Consider the following 27,830-nt stretch of genomic DNA (forward strand, 5'->3'; position numbering starts at 1 on the left):
ACCAGGTCTAAAACAGGACTAAAACAGGTCTAAACCGGGTCTAAACCAGGTCTAAACCAGGTCTAAAACAGGTCGATAATAGGTCTAAACCAGGTCTAAAATAGGGCTAACCTAGGACTAAACCAGGTTTAAACTAGGTCTAAACCAGGTCTAAAACTGGTCTATAAGAGGTCTAAACCAGGTCTAAATCAGGACTAAAATAGGTCTAAAACAGGTCTACAACAGGACTAAACCAGGTTTAAAACGGGAGTAAACCGGGACTAAAACAGGTCTAAAACAGGTCTAAACTAGGTCTAAACTAGGTCTAAACTAGGTCTAAACAAGGTCTAAACCAGGTCTAAACCAGGACTAAATGTGCACATTTCTCACCACCACTTTCCTTCTCTTTGACACCAGCAGCAGTGACACGACGACATGGTTCGGTGAGTTCAGTCCCGCTGCTTGTGTGCTCCTGATGTGCTCTGGCTCTGATTTGTGTTTAATGTGCTCATGGTTTAATGTGCTCATGGTTTAATGTGCTCATGGTTTAATGTGCTCATGGTTTAATGTGCTCATGGTTTAATGTGCTCATGGTTTAATGTGCTCATGGTTTAATGTGCTCATGGTTTAATGTGCTCATGGTTTGTTCTTTTGTCCATGTAAAAGTTGCACTGTGTAAGTTCATTTGTGGAGGGTACCACGGAGACTATGTATGTACTTTTGCCTGTAAAGTTCCTGCAAAATGGCCTAAAACGTTTATTTTCCACTAAAACGCCTGTAATTGAATATATGAAGCACTGAGTTTCAGGCGATGAACCCTCCACCGGAAAAGTTACATAGTGCGGCTTTAATGTGTGTGGAGCCCGCTTTTCCTCTCCTCTGTCCAACTCTTACAACTGTTCTGATTCTTAAGGGTGAAGAACACATTCAGAATCCTACTCTTTGAACATAAATCGCAAATTTAATATCAATTTGATTTTTCCCCTCTCCAAAATCCTGCATGTCACACTTATCACCGACGTCGCTTTAATGTAACTTATGTTTGTTGTTATTTTTTTGCTGTGAAAATGTCTTAATTTAATAATGCAGTTGTAGGACGCACGGGGCATCTGTAAAATCCTGTTAATCCTATAAAATAACACTTTTTATGACGCTCAAAAGATGCTTCATACGCAAACTGTAATTTCAACTATTTCTCCAATTAAACATGGTCTAATTGTACAAAAAAAAAGGTGCAGAAATAAACCCCAAACATTTAATAAAGTTATTTTCTTGTATATGTGCGCGCTTTCTGTCCACAATGGCTTTAAAAACTCAAATTGTATCAGATGTTCTTCACTTTCAACCGTAAAATTAAATTAATTAAATTAATTAAATTAATTAAATTAATTAAATTAATTAAATTAATTAAATTAATTAAATTAATTAAATTAATTAAATTAATTAAATTGATTAAATTGATTAAATTGATTAAATTTATTAAATTGATTAAATTGATTAAATTAATTAATTAAATTGATTAAATTGATTAAATTAAATAACATAAAATAACATAAAATAACATAGAATGATGATATGATAGTGCTCTTCAGTGAATTACAGCTCTGTCTTGGCCTTGGGTTTGTGCAGGTGGTTCCACAGAGACATCACCGGCATCGCGGCCGAGGAGCTGCTCAAGGACAAAGGGATGCACGGCAGTTTTCTGGCCCGACCGAGCAAGAAGGTGGCCGGGGACTTCTCACTTTCTGTCAGGTACGGTCACAGATCAAGGTTTTTAAGTCTTTGCGGTCACGGGAATTAGATGAATACAGTGTTTTTAATGTCTAATGCAATGTGTCTAATCTGGAGTAAACAGACTCTAAAAGAACATTATTAACTCAAAATGTCGATTCATTTCTAATTTCCTCTTTATCTAAAATTACTTTTATTCATTCAAGAGGAGGTTATTTTCGTTACAGACACGGAAATGAGACATCAGTGTCACAATAAGACTAAAATACTATAGCTCTGGGCTTTTAACACCTGATAAAGAGACTGAATAAATGTAACTTTTAGTGCACAATGAGGGTTTGTAAGTGCTGTCTTTCTTGAAGCCTGTATTTGGTGTATCCAGCTACAAAAGACCACTACTATAGGCGTGAGAAATGCAATCGCGTCAGTGCTGGACGTATAAAGCATCGTGTTTATGGTGGAGTTTGTGTCCTCAGATTAAACTTATCAAAATCCGTTTATCACAGTTTTTTCCATTCAGACGCTGGTGTTGCTGATTCTTATTTACAATAGTTGGAGCTGTGCAGAATATTGCAAAATTCTCTCATGCTACATCCGCGTTGCACAAAAAGGAAAGGCTTTTTTTGTCTGTTTAATTGTGTTACTTTGCCATGATTTAGTCTTTCATTTGAACACGAGAACAGAAGGCATTTACGGAATATTAAACTATACAATTACAACTGATCACTTATCTCAACTGAATTATTACAGACGGCAGACTTGGGAGTAATTGCATCTAAATGACTCACAGGAAATTAGGAAATTATCGCAATGTTATCGTCATTTCTTCTTCCTTAGTCAGTTCGTCTCCAGCTTTATTAAACAGAGCAGTTTTTATGGCGTGAAAGCGGGGGAGAGAGAGCGGTAGAGACATTCGTAAACGTCCGTGGCCGGAGAGCGAACCCACGACGTTGAGGTGGTGGCAACTGCAAACGTGCCACGCCCTTAACCACGGCACCACTGCTTCAGGTTCAGTCCGCCAAATGGTACAGATTAAAAGTCTCAAAAGGAAATTAATATTGAACACTATTTAAAAAAAAAAAATCTGTTTGCAGTAAGTTAAGTACCGTATTTTCTGGAGTATAAGTTGCACTGGACTATAAGTCGCACCAGCCAAAAAAATGCATAATAGAGAAGAAAAAAACATATATAAGTCACACTGGAGTATGAAATGCAGTTGCAAGTGTGAAAATAACAAATAATATCACATATAAGTCGCTCTGGAGTATAAGTATATGTATATAAGTATAAATATAAGTCGCACCCAGGCCAAAACTATGGAAAAAGGTGCGACTTATAGTCCAGAAAATACGGTATGTGTGTTTGATGAAAAACTATTTGTTCGTAAACATGCTCTTATCAAGATGTTTTCAATCGTAAATTAAAAAAAATTCAAATCGTAAAAAATCGTATTTGACTCTTTTTTATTTGAATCTTCTATTAACACGATGATATTTAAAGACATATATCGAGCTTTATTTGCGCTATAACATTGCTCCCTCGTCAAAAAACACATCCGTAGTTGTGTTTATCTTCATTTCACGTTTGTTTGAGGAATTAGTCGGTCGTCTCCCTCCAAACCTCAGAAAACGCTCAGTTCCAAAAGTCCCAGTTTTATTACGTCGTCTGTAGAGCTCAGGAGAACGTCCGCGCTTTCTTTAAGTCCATAAAACACTGCCACTGCTTACTGTACGTTAGCTTCTGTTAATTCTCCATTGTAATACCCTCTGCCGCCAGTAGATGCAGCGCTAACACAACTCTCGACGGAGGAAACGCCTCACAGATACAGTATGACGCCAGAGAAGAGGCACAAGAACACGTTTAAACGCCAAAAACAACACAAATAATGCTTAACACGTGTCCGTTGAATGGGTGTGGTCTTCTTCGTTAACGTTAGCGTCGTCGTCGCTGTGTTCGTCAGGGTCGGCGAAGTCGTGACGCACATCCGCATCCAGAACACGGGCGACTTCTACGACCTGTACGGCGGCGAGAAGTTTGCCACGCTGTCCGAGCTGGTGGACTTCTACACGGCCGACCACGGGACCCTGCAGGACAAAGACGGCACCCTCATCGAGCTCAAGTACCCGCTCAACTGCTCCGACCCCACCACCGAGAGGTCAGGAGCTCAGCGCTGCTTTTAGCTCGTCGCTAACGCTAAACGTCACAGATACAGCAAAACTGGATCATGTGGGTATGATTAGAGGTGGGAAATATTGGCAAAATGTATGATTATTGATACTTTTTTGCAGTATTCTGATAAAGACAGTCAGATGATGTTATGTTAATCCAATAGAAATGTGTTCAAACGTGTCTGTAACTGTCGTAGTTCAGGTTTAATCGGTAAAATGTATCGCAAAAGTGCGGAATATCTCATAATACCCTTATTTGTAAGTTTACAGCATAACTTTTTTCATTTTGTAATTTTAATCAGCTCTTTTTGTAGCTTTTTTAAATTTATTTTTTTACTGTAAACGACTGACTTGATATTCACATTTTCGTCAAAGCAACATTGACAATATAATAAATGATTTTTGACATATTGCCTGCCTCTAGTATTAAGAATAAAATCAAAAATACAAATGTAAACAATTGTGGCACATAAACAGAAAATAACTTTATTACTAGTGTCCACTGTAGGCCACATGCAGGGCCCCTCCTCTCTGGCCCCTCCTCTCTGGCCCCTCCTCTCTGGCCCCGCCTCTCTGGCCCCGCCTCTCTGGTCCTTCTGTGTCAGTTGTTGAACTTCCCTTTTGTTGTTGCGGTTGGAAACTTAAGTTTTGACACTTCTGAAAGCCCTGTCCGGAGCCCGGGGCTCTTCCTCTATTGCACACACCACAAGTAACACCAACAAGAGGCTCTGTGTGCCTCGTTTCTTCAGCATTTGTGCGTTACATATTTTATTTTACAATGCACGATTTCAAGATTCATCCCAAACTGTCAACAAAGACGGAAAGGTTCAAAAGTCATAACAGCAATGAAGTATCCTGATAAAGATCAACGCTGAAACGTGCTTAAATGTCTTAGTTCAGGTTTAAATGTCAGACAAATGTAAAATACTAGTTTTGTAAAAACGTCAGTGCAGAAATATAATGTCCTCAGTTTGTTCCATTTTCATTTTTTTGTCCAAGTTTTTTCCTGACAAACAATTTACTGTTTGTTGAAATGTTAAATGTCTATGTTAAAATGTTGCTAACTTTCAAAATTAACACTCAATATTATAAAAATAATAAACAAACAAACAAACAAACAAACAAACAAGCAAATAAATAAATACTGGTTTGGTAGTTAATGATTTTAGTAGTTAATGTTTTTTTATTTAATTCCTACTGTATACGTAGTTCTTTCTTGAACCCAGTGTTGTTTGTCGGTAAATAGCTCAAATATGCTACATTTTGCATTCGAATCCGATGTTTTTGTTTGTCGGAAACATTAAAATAACCTGTTATCCCTGTAGTTTAGGCGCCAAAAACAGTCATTTTTATAATTTCACACAGAATCTCGATTTGAAAACAGAAAATAACGTTTACACTGCGCCACATCTGCAGTAAAAGTGCAGTTGACCTCTCATTTTGAAATCGGCTGTCAGTTCTTTAGAATGACTTTGCATTTCGCTCTCAACGTGCCACAATTACGCACTTTACTTTCGCATTTTTAATCTTTTATCCACGCAAGTAACATCCAGATTCCTCGTATTCCTCTAATAGCTGTACGATATGCATTACAAACTCAGACTTATCAGCTTAGCGGGCTGTTTTGTCATGATGGTGGCCGAGCTATAAATACACCGCGCTTTCAGCCACCAAATCTGTCTTCAGAAATTTTCCGACCGCAGAGCAGGAAGTTTAGAAGACGAAATTGAGAACTGAACCTAAATTGGGTCCACAGCCGCGTTCACCCCTTCATTTTGTCCGGGCTCAAACTTGCAAATAGTTACAGTAAATATATATTTTAGGCCAGCGCTTCTGACACAGTTTGTGCAAGAGTTTGACCCATAAAGAGTGTTACAGGCGCCATTAGTGATGTGTGGGTTTTCCTGTGGTAATCTGCAGTCTGTAGGCCCGTTCAGTTTAGACCTGGATTTGACCTGGTTTAGCCCTTGTTTTAGACCTGGTTTGGACCTGGTTTTGACCTGGATTTGACCTGGTTTAGCCCTTGTTTTGACCTGGTTTAGTCCTTGTTTTAGACCTGGTGTAGACCTGGTTTAGACCTGGTTTAGACCTGGTTTAGACCTGGTTTAGACCTGGTTTAGACTTGGTTTAGACCTGGTTTAGTGCTGGTTTTGACTTGGTTTTGACTTGGTTTAGACATGGTTTTGACTTGGTTTAGACTTGGTTTTGACTTGGTTTTGACTTGGTTTTGACTTGGTTTAGACTTGGTTTAGACATGGTTTTGACTTGGTTTAGACTTGGTTTTGACTTGGTTTAGACTTGGTTTAGATCTGGTTTTGACTTGGTTTTGACTTGGTTTAGACATGGTTTTGACTTGGTTTAGACTTGGTTTTGACTTGGTTTTGACTTGGTTTTGACTTGGTTTAGACTTGGTTTTGACTTGGTTTAGACTTGGTTTTGACTTGGTTTAGACTTGGTTTAGACTTGGTTTTGACTTGATTTTGACTTGGTTTAGACTTGGTTTTGACTTGGTTTAGACTTGGTTTTGACTTGGTTTAGACTTGGTTTAGACTTGGTTTAGATCTGGTTTTGACTTGGTTTAGACTTGGTTTAGACTTGGTTTTGACTTGGTTTAGACTTAGTTTAGACTTGGTTTTGACTTGGTTTTGACTTGGTTTTGACTTGTTTTAGACTTGGTTTAGACTTGGTTTTGACTTGGTTTAGACTTGGTTTTGACTTGGTTTAGACCTGGTTTAGACTTGGTTTTGACTTGATTTTGACTTGGTTTAGACTTGGTTTTGACTTGGTTTAGACTTGGTTTTGACTTGGTTTAGACTTGGTTTAGACTTGGTTTAGACTTGGTTTTGACTTGGTTTAGACCTGGTTTTGACTTGGTTTAGACTTGGTTTAGACTTGGTTTTGACTTGGTTTAGACTTGGTTTAGACTTGGTTTTGACTTGGTTTAGACCTGGTTTTGACTTGGTTTAGACTTGGTTTAGACTTGGTTTTGACTTGGTTTAGACTTGGTTTAGACTTGGTTTAGACTTGGTTTAGACTTGGTTTAGACCTGGTTTTGACTTGGTTTTGACTTGGTTTAGATCTGGTTTTGACTTGGTTTAGACTTGGTTTTGACTTGGTTTAGACTTAGTTTAGACTTGGTTTTGACTTGGTTTTGACTTGGTTTAGACTTGGTTTTGACTTGGTTTTGACTTGGTTTAGACTTGGTTTTGACTTGGTTTTGACTTGGTTTAGACTTAGTTTAGACTTGGTTTAGACTTGGTTTAGATCTGGTTTTGACTTGGTTTAGACCTGGTTTAGACTTGGTTTTGACTTGGTTTAGACTTGGTTTAGACCTGGTTTTGTCCTTGTTAGGATCCAGTTTAGACATGGATTAGACCTGGTTTATTTCTGCTTTTGACCTGGTTTTGACCTTGTTTATATCTAGTTTATCTAGTTGAAAAGTAAAATGTGATAATATTGGACATTATTGGACAGATCTTATCCCTCTCACACACGGCTCTAAACTCACATGTGGACGAGAAAAAAACAAGACAAGAGTTTTGGCTCCATGATGATGAACTGATGTCATTTATTATATGGTGCATTTGTCTTCTGTGAAGCTCTTTGTGTTGCTTGTGCTTTATAAATGGTGGCAGAGTGGTTAGCGCTCGCTCTGGCGTTCTTCAGCTTCCTCCCACCGTCCAGAGACATGTGTCCATGTGTTGCAACTGTAAAACTGCCCGTAGTGAATGAGTGTGAGAGTGAATGGTGTGTCTCTTATTAAAGTATCACATAAACTTGATCAGTACTAGTAGAAGACTACATGGTATAATAAAGGAAGAACTATCGTATTTTCCGGACTATAAGTGGCACTTTTTTTCATAGTTTTGGCCGGGGTGCGACTTATACTTATATTTATACTTATATACTTATACTCCGGAGCGACTTATATGTGATATTATTTGTTATTTTCACACTTGCAACTGCATTTCATACTCCAGTGCAACTTTGTTGTGATGTTTTTTTTTTTTCTCTATTATGGATTTTTTGGCTGGTGCGATTTATACTCTGGTGCGTCTTATAGTCTGGAAAAAACGGTATTATGTTGTGTTTAAAAAGTCAGTCTATTGTTTAAGAAAATAAAATAAATTACCTCTGTGGTATTGAGTATATATTCTATACTAATGGAGTTTAACAGGTTAGAATGGTGAACTAGACGGCGACACTACAGAAATGGTCGGTGTGTTGCAGGTGGTACCACGGGCACCTCTCGGGGCCAAGCGCAGAGAAACTGCTGAGTGGACGGGACGAGCCGGGCACGTTCCTGGTGAGAGAGTCTCTGTCCAAACCCGGAGACTTCGTCCTGTCTGCGCTCACGGACGAGGTCGGAAAGACTGGAGCCAAGAGGGTGTCCCACATCAAGATCATCTGCCAGGTACGAGCATCTGCCGAGGACGAGCGAGGACGAGCAAGGACGAGCAAGGACGAGCGAGGGCGAGCGAGGGGGAGCGAGGGCGAGCGAGGGGGAGCGAGGGCGAGCGAGGGGGAGCGAGGGCGAGCGAGGGCGAGCGAGGACGAGCGAGGGCGAGCCAGGGGGTGCAAGGGCGAGCAAGGGGGAGCGAGGACGAGCCAGGGCGAGCCAGGGGGAGCCAGGACGAGCCAGGGCGAGCCAGGGGGGAGCAAGGACGAGCAAGGACGAGCAAGGGGGAGCAAGGACGAGCAAGGGGGAGCGAGGGGTCCAAGCACTGGAGAAAACACTCTGATAATAATAATAATAATAATAAAAAATATAGCCGCAAGCGGCAATGATCGGCCCTCGCCACGCCGCCGCCACACCGCCGCCACGCCGCAAGAGGAGGGGGCGCTAACGCGCCCCAATTGTCCTTTTATTACGCCTACTGCTGAATCTGTGACGCTGTCACATCTTCTCCCCTTTGTTTTACCATCAAAAAGCTATTTTATTTTGAATTCTTGGCAAAATGTGCGGCTTTGCCGCACAGACACCGTGACTCTTTGAATGAAAATGTGGATAACTTTTGATGGTCCACCCCTGAAGATGAGTCCCACCAAATTTCAGGTTAATAGGGCTGACGCCCTGGGAGGAGTTTGTGAAAGTCTAAAGTGTAAACATGTTCTGGCGATTTCCCCATTGGAATAACATGAAAGGTTTCGGTCATCGTTGGGCAACGCCATAACAATTATGACATGGGTCTCATTGACTTTTTTGATGGGGATGCTAAAATTGAGTTGTGTGTCAAATTTCATATAATTTCGCAAAACTAAACATTTAACCTCCATATAAAATCTGTAGGGGGCGCTGTGGCGCCAAATGAATTTATTTCACTTCAAGTAGGTTTAGGGCAAAGAGTTTAACAACTGATTCTAATTTGATGCAATTCGGACTTTATCTGCGCAAACGGCAGAAATTTTAAATATGGGAGATTTCTGAAATTTTAGTTACAGTTTGCGGCTTCGCCGCACAGAGACCGTGAGAGGTATCAATGTAATTTGGATAACTTTTGATGTCCCACTCCTCAGTAGCATTTTCACCAAATTTCAGCTTTTTAGGGCCAACGCCCTGGGAGGAGTTCGTAAAAGTACGACGTTTGGAAAAACTCCGAAGTCATGTTTAGCCATTTTTGAAGCAATATGGCCGACATTTGGTTCGGGGGACGGCGTTGCCGTAATAATATTTTTTACTTCTCTTGTCACCATCTACCTCTGCGCCAAATTTCATGATTCTACGATCAGATTTTTTTTGGGTCATTTCCCATCTCTCAATGCATTTTTGGTACATTTGGTGGCGCTGACGCACCAATTTTTTTTATTTTAGAAAAGGGAAATAGCCAGAATGTAGAGAGGCACGATTTTTAGAGGTGTGCAAATTTTTGTGACTTTTCGTCAATGTTCACTGGGTGAAAAATAGGGGGGTTGGTCCCGAGAAGAAGAAGAAGAAAGAAAGAAAGAAAGAATAATATTCCGATGCGAAAACAATGTTTCCCATTTTTCAAATATCATAAACTATACATTTTCGGAAAGCGCTCGCGCTTTCCTACCTCATGGTGTGGGTCCCTGGTCACTGACGGGTACTTTCGATAATTTTGAGTGGGCTCCGCCCACTTTGTGTTTTTGGCCCTCTATACAGTAATAATGTTCAATTTTTGCATTACATGCTTATATGCACGGAACATGCAAGAGATGGGGAACGTATTCGTGAGCTACTTAGCGCAAATGAGTGCTTTATATGGGGATGACGACCGCTTCGCGGTCGTCATCCCAATGTAAAGTGCTCGTTTAGTGCGAACTTTTGCACGGGCTTCGCCCGTTTACAACGGTAATGTTCCATTTTCCTACAACTAATTAGTATGCATGGGGCGTGCATGAGTGGAGGAGTGCGTTAGTGAGTGTTTGGAAGTGGGCGAGCGCTTCGCGCTCGATTTCGTGCGCACTTTCGCAGCCGTGCTTCGCACGGCCTTACGAGATTAATAGGCCTCTCGCCAGCTTGTGGCGCTCGGGCCTAATAATAAAAATAATAGTAATAATAATAATAATAATAATAATAATAATAATAATAATAATAATAATGATAAAAATGTTGTTTACTGTCATAGAACTAATCCACATTTTATAAAATATAGGAACACATTTTGTTTATTAAAGTATCTAAACTTCATATTAGTAAAACTGTATCTCAGGCTGGTGTTTTGTCACATCCTTGTTTCTTAATAGTCTCAGGGTTTTTCTGAAGTTATGTAACACTTATATTTGAGTCTTGTTTCCTCTGAATTTAAATGTCTTAGTTTTGTTCTTCTAAAATGTCGTTAAAACTGAAACACATTAAGTCCACAACAGAGAACGATACAGTTTTATGCAGTTTGTGGAACATTTCAGGCAAAACTATAACTTTCCCACGGACTTGGTCTCCAAGGAAACAAAGTTACAAACTCACTTGACTCCACCTGAAAAGTTACATGATGTAACTTTCCTGGTGGAGTGAGTTTGTAACTGTGTGAGAGCGTTGTCCCTGATCAAACACACACCTGGAGTTACATTCAGCTTCATTCACACTTTTCCTCTGCTCATGAGCTCGTCTTCGCTGAGCTTTACAAACACGTCACATGTAGAGTCAGATTTTCTGTTTAAAGTCCATAAATCATCACCAGACTGTGTTCAAGACAGCTGTGTGCTTACATTAGCATGTCCAGGTAAGCTAGCTTTTGATTATTTCCTCTATGTAAATGCCTCTTCTGCCAGACGTCCTAGCACCAGATCCTGATGAGGGAAGAACAGACACCGTCAGAACCAGAGCCAGTCACAGGTTTATTGCATTTGTCTGAACAAAATTCACAAACTTGAAACTTTATTTGGCGTTAAAGTGCAAAATACAATAAAGATTTTATTAAGTCCACAATTTACAGTTGGTCAGAGAATAGTGCAATAATATGTGAAGTATCAACTTATTACACCCGAGTGTAAAGTATGTTTCGGTGTCAGTATTGCAGTATTGAGTGCAGTATGTTGCAGTATGTTTCAGTATTGAGTGCAGTATGTTGCAGTATTGAGTGCAGTATGTTGCAGTGTTGAGTGCAGTATGTTGCAGTATTGAGTGCAGTATGTTTCAGTATTGAGTGCAGTATGTTGCAGTATTGAGTGCAGTATGTTGCAGTATTGAGTGCAGTATGCTTCAGTATTGAGTGCAGTATGTTGCAGTATTGAGTGCAGTATGTTGCAGTATTGAGTGCAGTATGTTGCAGTATTGAGTGCAGTATGCTTCAGTATTGAGTGCAGTATGTTGTAGTATTGAGTGCAGTATGCTTCAGTATTGAGTGCAGTATGTGTCAGTATTGAGTGCAGTATGTGTCAGTATTGAGTGCAGTATGTTGTAGTATTGAGTGCAGTATGTTGCAGTATTGAGTGCAGTATGTTTCAGTATTGAGTGCAGTATGTTGCAGTATTGAGTGCAGTATGCTTCAGTATTGATTGCAGTATGTTGCAGTATTGAGTGCAGTATGCTTCAGTATTGAGTGCAGTATGTTGCAATATTGAGTGCAGTATGTTTCAGTATTGAGTGCAGTATGTTGTAGTATTGAGTGCAGTATGTTGCAATATTGAGTGCAGTATGTTGCAGTATTGAGTGCAGTATGTTGTAGTATTGAGTGCAGTATGCTTCAGTATTGAGTGCAGTATGTTTCAGTATTGAGTGCAGTATGCTTCAGTATTGAGTGCAGTATGTTGCAGTATTGAGTGCAGTATGTTGCAGTATTGAGTGCAGTATGTTGCAGTATTGAGTGCAGTATGCTTCAGTATTGAGTGCAGTATGTTGCAGTATTGAGTGCAGTATGCTTCAGTATTGAGTGCAGTATGTTGCAGTATTGAGTGCAGTATGCTTCAGTATTGAGTGCAGTATGTTTCTGTATTGAGTGCAGTATGTTGTAGTATTGAGTGCAGTATGTTTCAGTATTGAGTGCAGTATGCTTCAGTATTGAGTGCAGTATGTTGCAGTATTGAGTGCAGTATGTTGTAGTATTGAGTGCAGTATGTTGTAGTATTGAGTGCAGTATGCTTCAGTATTGAGTGCAGTATGTTGCAGTATTGAGTGCAGTATGTTGTAGTATTGAGTGCAGTATGTTGTAGTATTGAGTGCAGTATGTTGCAGTATTGAGTGCAGTATGCTTCAGCATTGAGTGCAGTATGTTTCAGTATTGAGTGCAGTATGTTGTAGTATTGAGTGCAGTATGCTTCAGTATTGAGTGCAGTATGTTTCAGTATTGAGTGCAGTATGTTGCAGTATTGAGTGCAGTATGTTGTAGTATTGAGTGCAGTATGCTTCAGTATTGAGTGCAGTATGTTGTAGTATTGAGTGCAGTATGCTTCAGTATTGAGTGCAGTATGTTGCAGTATTGAGTGCAGTATGCTTCAGTATTGAGTGCAGTATTGAGTGCAGTATGTTACAGTATTGAGTGCAGTATTGAGTGCAGTATGTTGCAGTGTTGAGTGCAGTATGTTGCAGTATTGAGTGCAGTATGTTGCAGTATTGAGTGCAGTATGTTGCAGTATTGAGTGCAGTATGTTGCAGTATTGAGTGCAGTATGTTGCAGTATTGAGTGCAGTATGTTGCAGTATTGAGTGCAGTATGCTTCAGTATTGAGTGCAGTATGTTGCAGTATTGAGTGCAGTATGCTTCAGTATTGAGTGCAGTATGTTGCAGTATTGAGTGCAGTATGCTTCAGTATTGAGTGAGGTATGTTGCAGTATTGAGTGCAGTATGCTTCAGTATTGAGTGCAGTATGTTTCTGTATTGAGTGCAGTATGTTGCAGTATTGAGTGCAGTATGCTTCAGTATTGAGTGCAGTATGTTGCAGTATTGAGTGCAGTATGCTTCAGTATTGAGTGCAGTATGTTGCAGTATTGAGTGCAGTATGATTCAGTATTGAGTGCAGTATGTTGCAGTATTGAGTGCAGTATGTTGTAGTATTGAGTGCAGTATGTTTCAGTATTGAGTGCAGTATGTTGCAGTATTGAGTGCAGTATGCTTCAGTATTGAGTGCAGTATGTTGCAGTATTGAGTGCAGTATGCTTCAGTATTGAGTGCAGTATGTTGCAATATTGAGTGCAGTATGTTTCAGTATTGAGTGCAGTATGTTGCAGTATTGAGTGCAGTATGCTTCAGTATTGAGTGCAGTATGTTGCAGTATTGAGTGCAGTATGCTTCAGTATTGAGTGCAGTATGTTTCTGTATTGAGTGCAGTATGTTGCAGTATTGAGTGCAGTATGCTTCAGTATTGAGTGCAGTATGTTGCAGTATTGAGTGCAGTATGCTTCAGTATTGAGTGCAGTATGTTGCAGTATTGAGTGCAGTATGTTGCAGTATTGAGTGCAGTATGTTGCAGTATTGAGTGCAGTATGCTTCAGTATTGAGTGCAGTATGTTGCAGTATTGAGTGCAGTATGCTTCAGTATTGAGTGCAGTATGTTGCAGTATTGAGTGCAGTATGCTTCAGTATTGAGTGCAGTATGTTTCTGTATTGAGTGCAGTATGTTGTAGTATTGAGTGCAGTATGTTTCAGTATTGAGTGCAGTATGCTTCAGTATTGAGTGCAGTATGTTGCAGTATTGAGTGCAGTATGTTGTAGTATTGAGTGCAGTATGTTGTAGTATTGAGTGCAGTATGCTTCAGTATTGAGTGCAGTATGCTTCAGTATTGAGTGCAGTATGTTGCAGTATTGAGTGCAGTATGTTGTAGTATTGAGTGCAGTATGTTGTAGTATTGAGTGCAGTATGTTGCAGTATTGAGTGCAGTATGTTGTAGTATTGAGTGCAGTATGTTGTAGTATTGAGTGCAGTATGCTTCAGTATTGAGTGCAGTATGTTGTAGTATTGAGTGCAGTATGCTTCAGTATTGAGTGCAGTATGTTGTAGTATTGAGTGCAGTATGCTTCAGTATTGAGTGCAGTATGTTTCAGTATTGAGTGCAGTATGTTGCAGTATTGAGTGCAGTATGTTGTAGTATTGAGTGCAGTATGCTTCAGTATTGAGTGCAGTATGTTGTAGTATTGAGTGCAGTATGTTGCAGTATTGAGTGCAGTATGCTTCAGTATTGAGTGCAGTATTGAGTGCAGTATGTTACAGTATTGAGTGCAGTATTGAGTGCAGTATGTTGCAGTGTTGAGTGCAGTATGTTGCAGTATTGAGTGCAGTATGTTGCAGTATTGAGTGCAGTATGTTGCAGTATTGAGTGCAGTATGTTGCAGTATTGAGTGCAGTATGTTGCAGTATTGAGTGCAGTATGCTTCAGTATTGAGTGCAGTATGTTGCAGTATTGAGTGCAGTATGCTTCAGTATTGAGTGCAGTATGTTGCAGTATTGAGTGCAGTATGCTTCAGTATTGAGTGCAGTATGTTGCAGTATTGAGTGCAGTATGCTTCAGTATTGAGTGCAGTATGTTTCTGTATTGAGTGCAGTATGTTGCAGTATTGAGTGCAGTATGCTTCAGTATTGAGTGCAGTATGCTTCAGTATTGAGTGCAGTATGTTGCAGTATTGAGTGCAGTATGCTTCAGTATTGAGTGCAGTATGTTGCAGTATTGAGTGCAGTATGCTTCAGTATTGAGTGCAGTATGTTGCAGTATTGAGTGCAGTATGTTTCAGTATTGAGTGCAGTATGCTTCAGTATTGAGTGCAGTATGTTGCAGTATTGAGTGCAGTATGTTGTAGTATTGAGTGCAGTATGTTTCAGTATTGAGTGCAGTATGTTGCAGTATTGAGTGCAGTATGCTTCAGTATTGAGTGCAGTATGTTGCAATATTGAGTCAGTATGTTTCAGTATTGAGTGCAGTATGTTGCAGTATTGAGTGCAGTATGCTTCAGTATTGAGTGCAGTATGTTGCAGTATTGAGTGCAGTATGCTTCAGTATTGAGTGCAGTATGTTGCAATATTGAGTGCAGTATGTTTCAGTATTGAGTGCAGTATGTTGCAGTATTGAGTGCAGTATGCTTCAGTATTGAGTGCAGTATGTTTCTGTATTGAGTGCAGTATGTTGCAGTATTGAGTGCAGTATGCTTCAGTATTGAGTGCAGTATGTTGCAGTATTGAGTGCAGTATGCTTCAGTATTGAGTGCAGTATGTTGCAGTATTGAGTGCAGTATGCTTCAGTATTGAGTGCAGTATGTTGCAGTATTGAGTGCAGTATGTTTCAGTATTGAGTGCAGTATGCTTCAGTATTGAGTGCAGTATGTTGCAGTATTGAGTGCAGTATGTTGTAGTATTGAGTGCAGTATGTTGCAGTATTGAGTGCAGTATGTTGCAGTATTGAGTGCAGTATGCTTCAGTATTGAGTGCAGTATGTTGTAGTATTGAGTGCAGTATGTTTCAGTATTGAGTGCAGTATGCTTCAGTATTGAGTGCAGTATGTTGCAGTATTGAGTGCAGTATGTTGTAGTATTGAGTGCAGTATGTTTCAGTATTGAGTGCAGTATGTTGCAGTATTGAGTGCAGTATGCTTCAGTATTGAGTGCAGTATGCTTCAGTATTGAGTGCAGTATGTTGCAGTATTGAGTGCAGTATGCTTCAGTATTGAGTGCAGTATGTTGTAGTATTGATTGCAGTATGTTGCAATATTGAGTGCAGTATGTTTCAGTATTGAGTGCAGTATGTTGTAGTATTGAGTGCAGTATGTTGCAATATTGAGTGCAGTATGTTTCAGTATTGAGTGCAGTATGTTGTAGTATTGAGTGCAGTATGCTTCAGTATTGAGTGCAGTATGTTTCAGTATTGAGTGCAGTATGTTGTAGTATTGAGTTCAGTATGTTGCAGTATTGAGTGCAATATGTTGTAGTATTGAGTGCAGTATGTTGTAGTATTGAGTGCAGTATGTTGTAGTATTGAGTGCAGTATGTTGTAGTATTGAGTGCAGTATGTTGTAGAATTGAGTGCAGTATTGAGTGCAGTATGTTGCAGTGTTGAGTGTGGTATTGAGTGCAGTATGTTGCAGTGTTGAGTGCAGTATGTTGCAGTATTGAGTGCAGTATGTTGCAGTATTGAGTGCAGTATGTTGCAGTATTGAGTGCAGTATGTTGCAGTATTGAGTGCAGTATGTTTCAGTATTGAGTGCAGTATGTTGCAGTATTGAGTGCAGTATGTTGCAGTATTGAGTGCAGTATGCTTCAGTATTGAGTGCAGTATGTTGCAGTATTGAGTGCAGTATGCTTCAGTATTGAGTGCAGTATGTTGCAGTATTGAGTGCAGTATGCTTCAGTATTGAGTGCAGTATGTTTCTGTATTGAGTGCAGTATGTTGCAGTATTGAGTGCAGTATGCTTCAGTATTGAGTGCAGTATGTTGCAGTATTGAGTGCAGTATGCTTCAGTATTGAGTGCAGTAAGTTGCAGTATTGAGTGCAGTATGCTTCTGTATTGAGTGCAGTATGTTGCAATATTGAGTGCAGTATGTTTCAGTATTGAGTGCAGTATGTTGTAGTATTGAGTGCAGTATGCTTCAGTATTGAGTGCAGTAGGTTTCAGTATTGAGTGCAGTATGTTGTAGTATTGAGTGCAGTATGTTTCAGTATTGAGTGCAGTATGCTTCAGTATTGAGTGCAGTATGTTGTAGTATTGAGTGCAGTATGTTGTAGTATTGAGTGCAGTATGTTGTAGTATTGAGTGCAGTATGTTGTAGCATTGAGTGCAGTATTGAGTGCAGTATGTTGCAGTGTTGAGTGCAGTATTGAGTGCAGTATGTTGCAGTGTTGAGTGCAGTATGTTGCAGTATTGAGTTCAGTATGTTGCAGTATTGAGTGCAGTATGTTGCAGTATTGAGTGCAGTATGTTGCAGTATTGAGTGCAGTATGCTTCAGTATTGAGTGCAGTATGTTGTGGTATTGAGTGCAGTATGCTTCAGTATTGAGTGCAGTATGTTTCAGTATTGAGTGCAGTATGCTTCAGTATTGAGTGCAGTATGTTGCAGTATTGAGTGCAGTATGTTGTAGTATTGAGTGCAGTATGTTGTAGTATTGAGTGCAGTATGCTTCAGTATTGAGTGCAGTATGTTTCAGTATTGAGTGCAGTATGCTTCGGTATTGAGTGCAGTATGTTGCAGTATTGAGTTCAGTATGTTGTAGTATTGAGTGCAGTATGTTGCAGTATTGAGTGCAGTATGTTGTAGTATTGAGTGCAGTATGCTTCAGTATTGAGTGCAGTATGTTGTAGTATTGAGTGCAGTATGTTGTAGTATTGAGTGCAGTATGCTTCAGTATTGAGTGCAGTATGTTGCAGTATTGAGTGCAGTATGCTTCAGTATTGAGTGCAGTATTGAGTGCAGTATGTTGCAGTATTGAGTGCAGTATGCTTCAGTATTGAGTGCAGTATGTTGTAGTATTGAGTGCAGTATGCTTCAGTATTGAGTGCAGTATGTTGCAGTATTGAGTGCAGTATGTTGCAGTATTGAGTGCAGTATGCTTCTGTATTGAGTGCAGTATGTTGCAATATTGAGTGCAGTATGTTTCAGTATTGAGTGCAGTATGTTGTAGTATTGAGTGCAGTATGCTTCAGTATTGAGTGCAGTATGTTGCAGTATTGAGTGCAGTATGCTTCAGTATTGAGTGCAGTATTGAGTGCAGTATGTTGCAGTATTGAGTGCAGTATTGAGTGCAGTATTGAGTGCAGTATGTTGCAGTATTGAGTGCAGTATGTTGCAGTATTGAGTGCAGTATGTTGCAGTATTGAGTGCAGTAAGTTGCAGTATTGAGTGCAGTATGCTTCAGTATTGAGTGCAGTATGTTGCAGTATTGAGTGCAGTATGCTTCAGTATTGAGTGCAGTATGTTGCAGTATTGAGTGCAGTATGCTTCAGTATTGAGTGCAGTATGTTGCAGTATTGAGTGCAGTATGCTTCAGTATTGAGTGCAGTATGTTTCTGTATTGAGTGCAGTATGTTGCAGTATTGAGTGCAGTATGCTTCAGTATTGAGTGCAGTATGTTGCAGTATTGAGTGCAGTATGCTTCAGTATTGAGTGCAGTATGCTTCAGTATTGAGTGCAGTATGTTGTAGTATTGAGTGCAGTATGTTTCAGTATTGAGTGCAGTATGCTTCAGTATTGAGTGCAGTATGTTGCAGTATTGGGTGCAGTATGTTGTAGTATTGAGTGCAGTATGTTTCAGTATTGAGTGCAGTATGTTGCAGTATTGAGTGCAATATGCTTCAGTATTGAGTGCAGTAGGTTTCTTTATTGAGTGCAGTATGTTGCAGTATTGAGTGCAGTATGCTTCAGTATTGAGTGCAGTATGTTGCAGTATTGAGTGCAGTATGCTTCAGTATTGAGTGCAGTATGTTGCAGTATTGAGTGCAGTATGCTTCAGTATTGAGTGCAGTATGTTGCAGTATTGAGTGCAGTATGCTTCAGTATTGAGTGCAGTATGTTGCAGTATTGAGTGCAGTATGTTGTAGTATTGAGTGCAGTATGTTTCAGTATTGAGTGCAGTATGTTGCAGTATTGAGTGCAGTATGTTGTAGTATTGAGTGCAGTATGTTGCAGTATTGAGTGCAGTATGTTGCAGTATTGAGTGCAGTATGCTTCAGTATTGAGTGCAGTATGTTGCAGTATTGAGTGCAGTATGCTTCAGTATTGAGTGCAGTATGTTGCAATATTGAGTGCAGTATGTTTCAGTATTGAGTGCAGTATGTTGCAGTATTGAGTGCAGTATGCTTCAGTATTGAGTGCAGTATGTTGTAGTATTGATTGCAGTATGCTTCAGTATTGAGTGCAGTATGTTGCAATATTGAGTGCAGTATGTTTCAGTATTGAGTGCAGTATGTTGCAGTATTGAGTGCAGTATGCTTCAGTATTGAGTGCAGTATGTTGTAGTATTGAGTGCAGTATGTTGCAATATTGAGTGCAGTATGTTTCAGTATTGAGTGCAGTATGTTGTAGTATTGAGTGCAGTATGCTTCAGTATTTAGTGCAGTATGTTTCAGTATTGAGTGCAATATGTTGTAGTATTGAGTTCAGTATGTTGCAGTATTGAGTGCAATATGTTGTAGTATTGAGTGCAGTATGTTTCAGTATTGAGTGCAGTATGCTTCAGTATTGAGTGCAGTATGTTGCAGTATTGAGTGCAGTATGTTGTAGTATTGAGTGCAGTATGTTTCAGTATTGAGTGCAGTATGCTTCAGTATTGAGTGCAGTATTGAGTGCAGTATGCTTCAGTATTGAGTGCAGTATGTTTCAGTATTGAGTGCAGTATGTTGTAGTATTGAGTTCAGTATGTTGCAGTATTGAGTGCAATATGTTGTAGTATTGAGTGCAGTATGTTTCAGTATTGAGTGCAGTATGCTTCAGTATTGAGTGCAGTATGTTGCAGTATTGAGTGCAGTATGTTGTAGTATTGAGTGCAGTATGTTTCAGTATTGAGTGCAGTATGCTTCAGTATTGAGTGCAGTATTGAGTGCAGTATGCTTCAGTATTGAGTGCAGTATGTTGCAATATTGAGTGCAGTATGTTTCAGTATTGAGTGCAGTATGTTGCAGTATTGAGTGCAGTATGCTTCAGTATTGAGTGCAGTATGTTGTAGTATTGATTGCAGTATGTTGCAATATTGAGTGCAGTATGTTTCAGTATTGAGTGCAGTATGTTGTAGTATTGAGTGCAGTATGTTGCAATATTGAGTGCAGTATGTTGTAGTATTGATTGCAGTATGTTGCAATATTGAGTGCAGTATGTTTCAGTATTGAGTGCAGTATGTTGTAGTATTGAGTGCAGTATGTTGCAATATTGAGTGCATTATGTTTCAGTATTGAGTGCAGTATGTTGTAGTATTGAGTGCAGTATGCTTCAGTATTGAGTGCAGTATGTTTCAGTATTGAGTGCAGTATGTTGTAGTATTGAGTTCAGTATGTTGCAGTATTGAGTGCAATATGTTGTAGTATTGAGTGCAGTATGTTGTAGTATTGAGTGCAGTATGTTGTAGTATTGAGTGCAGTATGTTGTAGTATTGAGTGCAGTATGTTGTAGTATTGAGTGCAGTATTGAGTGCAGTATGTTGCAGTGTTGAGTGCAGTATGTTGTAGTATTGAGTGCAGTATGCTTCAGTATTGAGTGCAGTATGTTGTAGTATTGAGTGCAGTATGCTTCAGTATTGAGTGCAGTATGTTGCAGTATTGAGTGCAGTATGCTTCAGTATTGAGTGCAGTATTGAGTGCAGTATGTTACAGTATTGAGTGCAGTATTGAGTGCAGTATGTTGCAGTGTTGAGTGCATTATGTTGCAGTATTGAGTGCAGTATGTTGCAGTATTGAGTGCAGTATGTTGCAGTATTGAGTGCAGTATGTTGCAGTATTGAGTGCAGTATGTTGCAGTATTGAGTGCAGTATGTTGCAGTATTGAGTGCAGTATGCTTCAGTATTGAGTGCAGTATGCTTCAGTATTGAGTGCAGTATGTTGCAGTATTGAGTGCAGTATGCTTCAGTATTGAGTGAGGTATGTTGCAGTATTGAGTGCAGTATGCTTCAGTATTGAGTGCAGTATGTTTCTGTATTGAGTGCAGTATGTTGCAGTATTGAGTGCAGTATGCTTCAGTATTGAGTGCAGTATGTTGCAGTATTGAGTGCAGTATGCTTCAGTATTGAGTGCAGTATGTTGCAGTATTGAGTGCAGTATGATTCAGTATTGAGTGCAGTATGTTGCAGTATTGAGTGCAGTATGTTGTAGTATTGAGTGCAGTATGTTTCAGTATTGAGTGCAGTATGTTGCAGTATTGAGTGCAGTATGCTTCAGTATTGAGTGCAGTATGTTGCAGTATTGAGTGCAGTATGCTTCAGTATTGAGTGCAGTATGTTGCAATATTGAGTGCAGTATGTTTCAGTATTGAGTGCAGTATGTTGCAGTATTGAGTGCAGTATGCTTCAGTATTGAGTGCAGTATGTTGCAGTATTGAGTGCAGTATGCTTCAGTATTGAGTGCAGTATGTTTCTGTATTGAGTGCAGTATGTTGCAGTATTGAGTGCAGTATGCTTCAGTATTGAGTGCAGTATGTTGCAGTATTGAGTGCAGTATGCTTCAGTATTGAGTGCAGTATGTTGCAGTATTGAGTGCAGTATGTTGCAGTATTGAGTGCAGTATGTTGCAGTATTGAGTGCAGTATGCTTCAGTATTGAGTGCAGTATGTTGCAGTATTGAGTGCAGTATGCTTCAGTATTGAGTGCAGTATGTTGCAGTATTGAGTGCAGTATGCTTCAGTATTGAGTGCAGTATGTTTCTGTATTGAGTGCAGTATGTTGTAGTATTGAGTGCAGTATGTTTCAGTATTGAGTGCAGTATGCTTCAGTATTGAGTGCAGTATGTTGCAGTATTGAGTGCAGTATGTTGTAGTATTGAGTGCAGTATGTTGTAGTATTGAGTGCAGTATGCTTCAGTATTGAGTGCAGTATGCTTCAGTATTGAGTGCAGTATGTTGCAGTATTGAGTGCAGTATGTTGTAGTATTGAGTGCAGTATGTTGTAGTATTGAGTGCAGTATGTTGCAGTATTGAGTGCAGTATGTTGTAGTATTGAGTGCAGTATGTTGTAGTATTGAGTGCAGTATGCTTCAGTATTGAGTGCAGTATGTTGTAGTATTGAGTGCAGTATGCTTCAGTATTGAGTGCAGTATGTTGTAGTATTGAGTGCAGTATGCTTCAGTATTGAGTGCAGTATGTTTCAGTATTGAGTGCAGTATGTTGCAGTATTGAGTGCAGTATGTTGTAGTATTGAGTGCAGTATGCTTCAGTATTGAGTGCAGTATGTTGTAGTATTGAGTGCAGTATGTTGCAGTATTGAGTGCAGTATGCTTCAGTATTGAGTGCAGTATTGAGTGCAGTATGTTACAGTATTGAGTGCAGTATTGAGTGCAGTATGTTGCAGTGTTGAGTGCAGTATGTTGCAGTATTGAGTGCAGTATGTTGCAGTATTGAGTGCAGTATGTTGCAGTATTGAGTGCAGTATGTTGCAGTATTGAGTGCAGTATGTTGCAGTATTGAGTGCAGTATGCTTCAGTATTGAGTGCAGTATGTTGCAGTATTGAGTGCAGTATGCTTCAGTATTGAGTGCAGTATGTTGCAGTATTGAGTGCAGTATGCTTCAGTATTGAGTGCAGTATGTTGCAGTATTGAGTGCAGTATGCTTCAGTATTGAGTGCAGTATGTTTCTGTATTGAGTGCAGTATGTTGCAGTATTGAGTGCAGTATGCTTCAGTATTGAGTGCAGTATGCTTCAGTATTGAGTGCAGTATGTTGCAGTATTGAGTGCAGTATGCTTCAGTATTGAGTGCAGTATGTTGCAGTATTGAGTGCAGTATGCTTCAGTATTGAGTGCAGTATGTTGCAGTATTGAGTGCAGTATGTTTCAGTATTGAGTGCAGTATGCTTCAGTATTGAGTGCAGTATGTTGCAGTATTGAGTGCAGTATGTTGTAGTATTGAGTGCAGTATGTTTCAGTATTGAGTGCAGTATGTTGCAGTATTGAGTGCAGTATGCTTCAGTATTGAGTGCAGTATGTTGCAATATTGAGTCAGTATGTTTCAGTATTGAGTGCAGTTTGTTGCAGTATTGAGTGCAGTATGCTTCAGTATTGAGTGCAGTATGTTGCAGTATTGAGTGCAGTATGCTTCAGTATTGAGTGCAGTATGTTGCAATATTGAGTGCAGTATGTTTCAGTATTGAGTGCAGTATGTTGCAGTATTGAGTGCAGTATGCTTCAGTATTGAGTGCAGTATGTTGCAGTATTGAGTGCAGTATGCTTCAGTATTGAGTGCAGTATGTTTCTGTATTGAGTGCAGTATGTTGCAGTATTGAGTGCAGTATGCTTCAGTATTGAGTGCAGTATGTTGCAGTATTGAGTGCAGTATGCTTCAGTATTGAGTGCAGTATGTTGCAGTATTGAGTGCAGTATGCTTCAGTATTGAGTGCAGTATGTTGCAGTATTGAGTGCAGTATGTTTCAGTATTGAGTGCAGTATGCTTCAGTATTGAGTGCAGTATGTTGCAGTATTGAGTGCAGTATGTTGTAGTATTGAGTGCAGTATGTTGCAGTATTGAGTGCAGTATGTTGCAGTATTGAGTGCAGTATGCTTCAGTATTGAGTGCAGTATGTTGTAGTATTGAGTGCAGTATGTTTCAGTATTGAGTGCAGTATGCTTCAGTATTGAGTGCAGTATGTTGCAGTATTGAGTGCAGTATGTTGTAGTATTGAGTGCAGTATGTTTCAGTATTGAGTGCAGTATGTTGCAGTATTGAGTGCAGTATGCTTCAGTATTGAGTGCAGTATGCTTCAGTATTGAGTGCAGTATGTTGCAGTATTGAGTGCAGTATGCTTCAGTATTGAGTGCAGTATGTTGTAGTATTGATTGCAGTATGTTGCAATATTGAGTGCAGTATGTTTCAGTATTGAGTGCAGTATGTTGTAGTATTGAGTGCAGTATGTTGCAATATTGAGTGCAGTATGTTTCAGTATTGAGTGCAGTATGTTGTAGTATTGAGTGCAGTATGCTTCAGTATTGAGTGCAGTATGTTTCAGTATTGAGTGCAGTATGTTGTAGTATTGAGTTCAGTATGTTGCAGTATTGAGTGCAATATGTTGTAGTATTGAGTGCAGTATGTTGTAGTATTGAGTGCAGTATGTTGTAGTATTGAGTGCAGTATGTTGTAGTATTGAGTGCAGTATGTTGTAGAATTGAGTGCAGTATTGAGTGCAGTATGTTGCAGTGTTGAGTGTGGTATTGAGTGCAGTATGTTGCAGTGTTGAGTGCAGTATGTTGCAGTATTGAGTGCAGTATGTTGCAGTATTGAGTGCAGTATGTTGCAGTATTGAGTGCAGTATGTTGCAGTATTGAGTGCAGTATGTTTCAGTATTGAGTGCAGTATGTTGCAGTATTGAGTGCAGTATGTTGCAGTATTGAGTGCAGTATGCTTCAGTATTGAGTGCAGTATGTTGCAGTATTGAGTGCAGTATGCTTCAGTATTGAGTGCAGTATGTTGCAGTATTGAGTGCAGTATGCTTCAGTATTGAGTGCAGTATGTTTCTGTATTGAGTGCAGTATGTTGCAGTGTTGAGTGCAGTATGTTGCAGTATTGAGTGCAGTATGTTGCAGTATTGAGTGCAGTATGTTGCAGTATTGAGTGCAGTATGTTGCAGTATTGAGTGCAGTATGTTTCAGTATTGAGTGCAGTATGTTGCAGTATTGAGTGCAGTATGTTGCAGTATTGAGTGCAGTATGCTTCAGTATTGAGTGCAGTATGTTGCAGTATTGAGTGCAGTATGCTTCAGTATTGAGTGCAGTATGCTTCAGTATTGAGTGCAGTATGTTGCAGTATTGAGTGCAGTATGCTTCAGTATTGAGTGCAGTATGTTTCTGTATTGAGTGCAGTATGTTGCAGTATTGAGTGCAGTATGCTTCAGTATTGAGTGCAGTATGTTGCAGTATTGAGTGCAGTATGCTTCAGTATTGAGTGCAGTAAGTTGCAGTATTGAGTGCAGTATGCTTCTGTATTGAGTGCAGTATGTTGCAATATTGAGTGCAGTATGTTTCAGTATTGAGTGCAGTATGTTGCAGTATTGAGTGCAGTATGCTTCAGTATTGAGTGCAGTATGTTGCAGTATTGAGTGCAGTATGCTTCAGTATTGAGTGCAGTATGTTGCAATATTGAGTGCAGTATGTTTCAGTATTGAGTGCAGTATGTTGCAGTATTGAGTGCAGTATGCTTCAGTATTGAGTGCAGTATGTTGTAGTATTGATTGCAGTATGCTTCAGTATTGAGTGCAGTATGTTGCAATATTGAGTGCAGTATGTTTCAGTATTGAGTGCAGTATGTTGCAGTATTGAGTGCAGTATGCTTCAGTATTGAGTGCAGTATGTTGTAGTATTGAGTGCAGTATGTTGCAATATTGAGTGCAGTATGTTTCAGTATTGAGTGCAGTATGTTGTAGTATTGAGTGCAGTATGCTTCAGTATTTAGTGCAGTATGTTTCAGTATTGAGTGCAATATGTTGTAGTATTGAGTTCAGTATGTTGCAGTATTGAGTGCAATATGTTGTAGTATTGAGTGCAGTATGTTTCAGTATTGAGTGCAGTATGCTTCAGTATTGAGTGCAGTATGTTGCAGTATTGAGTGCAGTATGTTGTAGTATTGAGTGCAGTATGTTTCAGTATTGAGTGCAGTATGCTTCAGTATTGAGTGCAGTATTGAGTGCAGTATGCTTCAGTATTGAGTGCAGTATGTTTCAGTATTGAGTGCAGTATGTTGTAGTATTGAGTTCAGTATGTTGCAGTATTGAGTGCAATATGTTGTAGTATTGAGTGCAGTATGTTTCAGTATTGAGTGCAGTATGCTTCAGTATTGAGTGCAGTATGTTGCAGTATTGAGTGCAGTATGTTGTAGTATTGAGTGCAGTATGTTTCAGTATTGAGTGCAGTATGCTTCAGTATTGAGTGCAGTATTGAGTGCAGTATGCTTCAGTATTGAGTGCAGTATGTTGCAATATTGAGTGCAGTATGTTTCAGTATTGAGTGCAGTATGTTGCAGTATTGAGTGCAGTATGCTTCAGTATTGAGTGCAGTATGTTGTAGTATTGATTGCAGTATGTTGCAATATTGAGTGCAGTATGTTTCAGTATTGAGTGCAGTATGTTGTAGTATTGAGTGCAGTATGTTGCAATATTGAGTGCAGTATGTTGTAGTATTGATTGCAGTATGTTGCAATATTGAGTGCAGTATGTTTCAGTATTGAGTGCAGTATGTTGTAGTATTGAGTGCAGTATGTTGCAATATTGAGTGCATTATGTTTCAGTATTGAGTGCAGTATGTTGTAGTATTGAGTGCAGTATGCTTCAGTATTGAGTGCAGTATGTTTCAGTATTGAGTGCAGTATGTTGTAGTATTGAGTTCAGTATGTTGCAGTATTGAGTGCAATATGTTGTAGTATTGAGTGCAGTATGTTGTAGTATTGAGTGCAGTATGTTGTAGTATTGAGTGCAGTATGTTGTAGTATTGAGTGCAGTATGTTTTAGTATTGAGTGCAGTATTGAGTGCAGTATGTTGCAGTGTTGAGTGCGGTATTGAGTGCAGTATGTTGCAGTGTTGAGTGCAGTATGTTGCAGTATTGAGTGCAGTATGTTGCAGTATTGAGTGCAGTATGTTGTAGTATTGAGTGCAGTATGTTGTAGTATTGAGTGCAGTATTGAGTGCAGTATGTTGCAGTGTTGAGTGCGGTATTGAGTGCAGTATGTTGCAGTGTTGAGTGCAGTATGTTGCAGTATTGAGTGCAGTATGTTGCAGTATTGAGTGCAGTATGTTGCAGTATTGAGTGCAGTATGCTTCAGTATTGAGTGCAGTATGTTTCTGTATTGAGTGCAGTATGTTGCAGTATTGAGTGCAGTATGCTTCAGTATTGAGTGCAGTATGTTGCAGTATTGAGTGCAGTATGCTTTAGTATTGAGTGCAGTATGTTGCAGTATTGAGTGCAGTATGCTTCAGTATTGAGTGCAGTATGTTGCAGTATTGAGTGCAGTATGCTTCTGTATTGAGTGCAGTATGTTGCAATATTGAGTGCAGTATGTTTCAGTATTGAGTGCAGTATGTTGTAGTATTGAGTGCAGTATGCTTCAGTATTGAGTGCAGTATGTTTCAGTATTGAGTGCAGTATGTTGCAGTATTGAGTGCAGTATGTTGTAGTATTGAGTGCAGTATGCTTCAGTATTGAGTGCAGTATGTTTCAGTATTGAGTGCAGTATGCTTCAGTATTGAGTGCAGTATGTTTCAGAATTGAGTGCAGTATGTTGCAGTATTGAGTGCAGTATGTTGCAGTATTGAGTGCAGTATGTTGCAGTATTGAGTGCAGTATGCTTCAGTATTGAGTGCAGTATGTTGTAGTATTGAGTGCAGTATGTTGTAGTATTGAGTGCAGTATGCTTCAGTATTGAGTGCAGTATTGAGTGCAGTATGTTGCAGTATTGAGTGCAGTATGCTTCAGTATTGAGTGCAGTATTGAGTGCAGTATGTTGCAGTATTGAGTGCAGTATGCTTCTGTATTGAGTGCAGTATGTTGCAATATTGAGTGCAGTATATTTCAGTATTGAGTGCAGTATGTTGTAGTATTGAGTGCAGTATGCTTCAGTATTGAGTGAAGTAAGTTGCAGTATTGAGTGCAGTATGTTGCAGTATTGAGTGCAGTATGTTGTAGTATTAAGTGCAGTATGTTGCAGTATTGAGTGCAGTATGTTGCAGTATTGAGTGCAGTATGTTGTAGTATTAAGTGCAGTATGTTGCAGTATTGAGTGCAGTATGTTGTAGTATTAAGTGCAGTATGTTGCAGTATTGAGTGCAGTATGTTGCAGTATTGAGTGCAGTATGTTGCAGTATTAAGTGCAGTATGTTGTAGTATTGAGTGCAGTATGTTGCAGTAGTGAGTGCAGTATGTTGTAGTATTAAGTGCAGTATGTTGCAGTATTGAGTGCA

The 27,830-nt window shown here is 39.5% G+C and overlaps 1 protein-coding gene across 1 annotated transcript in view; it reads left to right on the forward strand.

Moving 5' to 3' along the window:
• The first annotated feature begins 354 nt into the window (after positions 1 to 354).
• Positions 355 to 27,830, forward strand: part of ptpn6 (protein tyrosine phosphatase non-receptor type 6) — a 43,711-nt gene continuing 16,235 nt past the window's right edge. The window contains exons 1-4 of the mRNA XM_072460777.1: positions 355 to 422; positions 1,609 to 1,731; positions 3,671 to 3,865; positions 8,109 to 8,292. Coding sequence (XP_072316878.1) covers positions 415 to 422; positions 1,609 to 1,731; positions 3,671 to 3,865; positions 8,109 to 8,292 — 510 coding nt within the window. The 5' untranslated portion in view covers positions 355 to 414. The remainder of the gene's footprint in view (positions 423 to 1,608; positions 1,732 to 3,670; positions 3,866 to 8,108; positions 8,293 to 27,830) is intronic.

This window comes from Eucyclogobius newberryi, unplaced genomic scaffold (assembly GCF_026437365.1).
Source record: "Eucyclogobius newberryi isolate DKJ021-1_F unplaced genomic scaffold, fEucNew1.0.hap1 SCAF_3, whole genome shotgun sequence".
In the NCBI taxonomy this organism is placed as follows: domain Eukaryota; kingdom Metazoa; phylum Chordata; class Actinopteri; order Gobiiformes; family Gobiidae; genus Eucyclogobius; species Eucyclogobius newberryi.